This window comes from Phytophthora parasitica (assembly GCF_000247585.1).
Source record: "Phytophthora parasitica INRA-310 unplaced genomic scaffold supercont2.56, whole genome shotgun sequence".
Taxonomy (NCBI): Eukaryota; Oomycota; class Peronosporomycetes; order Peronosporales; family Peronosporaceae; genus Phytophthora; species Phytophthora nicotianae.
The window spans coordinates 117,940-120,111 of NW_008649042.1; the positions used below are offsets into that span (position 1 = coordinate 117,940).

Sequence of the window (2,172 nt, forward strand, 5' to 3'; positions counted from 1 at the left end):
TATATACAGCCCAGGAACCACGCTATACTTGGCTTTTGTTTACTCGAAGTTGTTTTTGCGCCTGCCACTGCTACAGGGCATCCAAAAATGAAGTCAAGGTGCAGGGCTGTTTCTGTCCGCTATACCAAGAAAAGGGCGCGGGAAGATGTCACGGTCTCTGTCCAACCTTTTGGATTATTATTTGCTGCAGGTTGTCCACACAAACCCCACATCAGGTATGATGACTTGCAGGGAGTATTTGAGTAGCCAGCAAACCATCCTCATTTCAGAATTCGCCTAGTTGACCAAAACTGGGTGCTGCTCGAGGAAAGCGCCGCGCGGAGAGCATCGTTGACAGCGGGTCGCCGACCTCGCGTCTCATTTGGAGCCAGCGGAAAGCGAGCGGATGAACGCACAAGCTGCCGCCTGCCCGCGCAATTGAGACTCGATGGGGATTTATCCCGCCAGGCCGGAACGCCAATAGCGTTCGAGGGCAAGGACTACTTTTTGGGTGAAGATCGCGTACTCGCACACTACGCCACTGGTACGAGGTATGTTGGATGTGTCTTTGCTGTTGTAACTAACACAGCATTGCTGTCCCACCTGGAGTTCAATCGACGGCAGCTGTCCAAGCGCTAAGTTCAGCGTGTACTGCGAAATGTAATGATCTTTATATCCAGCGCTTTCAGTTGTCTGAGCTCTACTAACGTCTAACTTTGTGTGTAGCTCCTATATCTGGTAGCGAGGTTGCTGAATTGACAGTCTTAGGTGCAGCTCTAAAAGAAGACCCGCCACCGGCAGCTAACTCAACTACTCCTTCGCCGCCACCAACCAGGGTTGTTGTAACGGGGTTACATGTGTGTGGCGCACACATGGGTACGGAGTACCCGAAGAGTTAACAGACTGTCAGTACATGACTCGTAGAGTTAACAGTGGCCTCACTATATAGGCTGAGGGCCACACGATATGCTTTTGATTAGGTTTAACTATGCTATATAGTTAAACATAGATAGTGGCTTGGCCGCAATAAGAATAAATAAAACACTTCTGGTTTTGAAACATAAAAGTTATTAGTGTTCTTAATAACTTTGAGCCCTGGTTCTTAGGCTGTAAGTTTCCTTCGGATAAGGAACTTAGTTTTAGGGACGCTTTGAGTCGTACGGCTTCCTCTGACGTTAGCTACGGCAGCCCCGTTGCAGTTGGGATCTCTAGAAATGCTGCGTCGTCGGCATATACAATGATACTGATTGTAAACTAACTATGCGCGTATTATGAGACATTGAATCTGGAAATGCCGTATCCAGTGATCAGTTTGAAGAGGATGCGTTCGAAGAAGTACCTCAACGTACTAGTACCCTTCGAACAAGGCCCGCTTCCTCTACTATCCAAGGGACTTCTCTTTTTGGCTCTTCAGACGATGACGACAGTGGTGGCGAAGCTGTTGTGCACAGCGAAGACGGCGATTGCCTCGACTACGCATCAGAAGGTTGTACTTCCTCTGGTTGATAATGATTGCAGGAAGGCAATATGACAGGTTGGGAGGTTTTTTGTTTGCCAAATCTTATTGAACAAGTGATATCAATTTTCAAATCATATTGAAAGTGTTAAATGGAAGAAGAATCGAAAAGCAGTGCGCTGCCACGACTAGCAGCTCTAAGCAATACAATTGCTGCTTCGTATAGATCCCTGCTACACGACAAGCTAACAGGCAACAGCTTGGCTCGCCGGAGCTTTGCCTTTCCCAGGTGTGGTGTCTTGTACAAATTCCCTCCCTTCTGTCGCAGGATTTCCAGCATGCACGCCTGTAGAGACAGGAAGATATTATCCACAGTGTCAGTCTTCATGTCTCGATACGCCTCCTCCACCGACGCAATAAGAGCTGCGATACCCTTTCTTGGTAAACGATGCTGTAGGCTCTGCATGGACGCGAATACTCCCAAGTCGAGACAATTTAGATCCGGCGAATTGGGAGCTTGACACCAAATCCTGATGTTCCAGCCTCCTTCGGTTCCCGCTGCAACGATGTCCGGTTCGGACGGTGGAACATGCGGCTTTGCGTTATCTTGTTGAACAAAGATAACCTGCCCGCGGTCCTTTCTTGGCCACTTTTCCTTAATTGCCGGAAACACTTTAGTCAGTAAGTAGTTCTTGTACACTGTCCGATCAACCATGTCAATATTGCGAGTGCAAATG

At 48.1% G+C, this 2,172-nt stretch overlaps 2 protein-coding genes across 2 annotated transcripts; one reads left to right on the top strand and one right to left on the bottom strand.

Moving 5' to 3' along the window:
- Positions 1-145: 145 nt before the first annotated feature.
- On the top strand, positions 146-721 carry PPTG_23900 (hypothetical protein; the record flags this gene model as incomplete). Its single annotated transcript, XM_008913812.1, has 3 exons — positions 146-215; positions 281-530; positions 706-721. The coding sequence occupies 3 exons, from the start codon at positions 146-148 to the stop codon at positions 719-721; spliced, it is 336 nt and encodes a 111-aa protein (XP_008912060.1).
- Positions 722-1,583: 862 nt separating this feature from the next.
- Positions 1,584-2,150, bottom strand: PPTG_16194 (hypothetical protein; the record flags this gene model as incomplete). The annotated part of the gene is made up of 1 exon (XM_008913813.1): positions 1,584-2,150. The coding sequence occupies one exon, from the start codon at positions 2,148-2,150 to the stop codon at positions 1,584-1,586; it is 567 nt and encodes a 188-aa protein (XP_008912061.1).
- Positions 2,151-2,172: the final 22 nt, after the last annotated feature.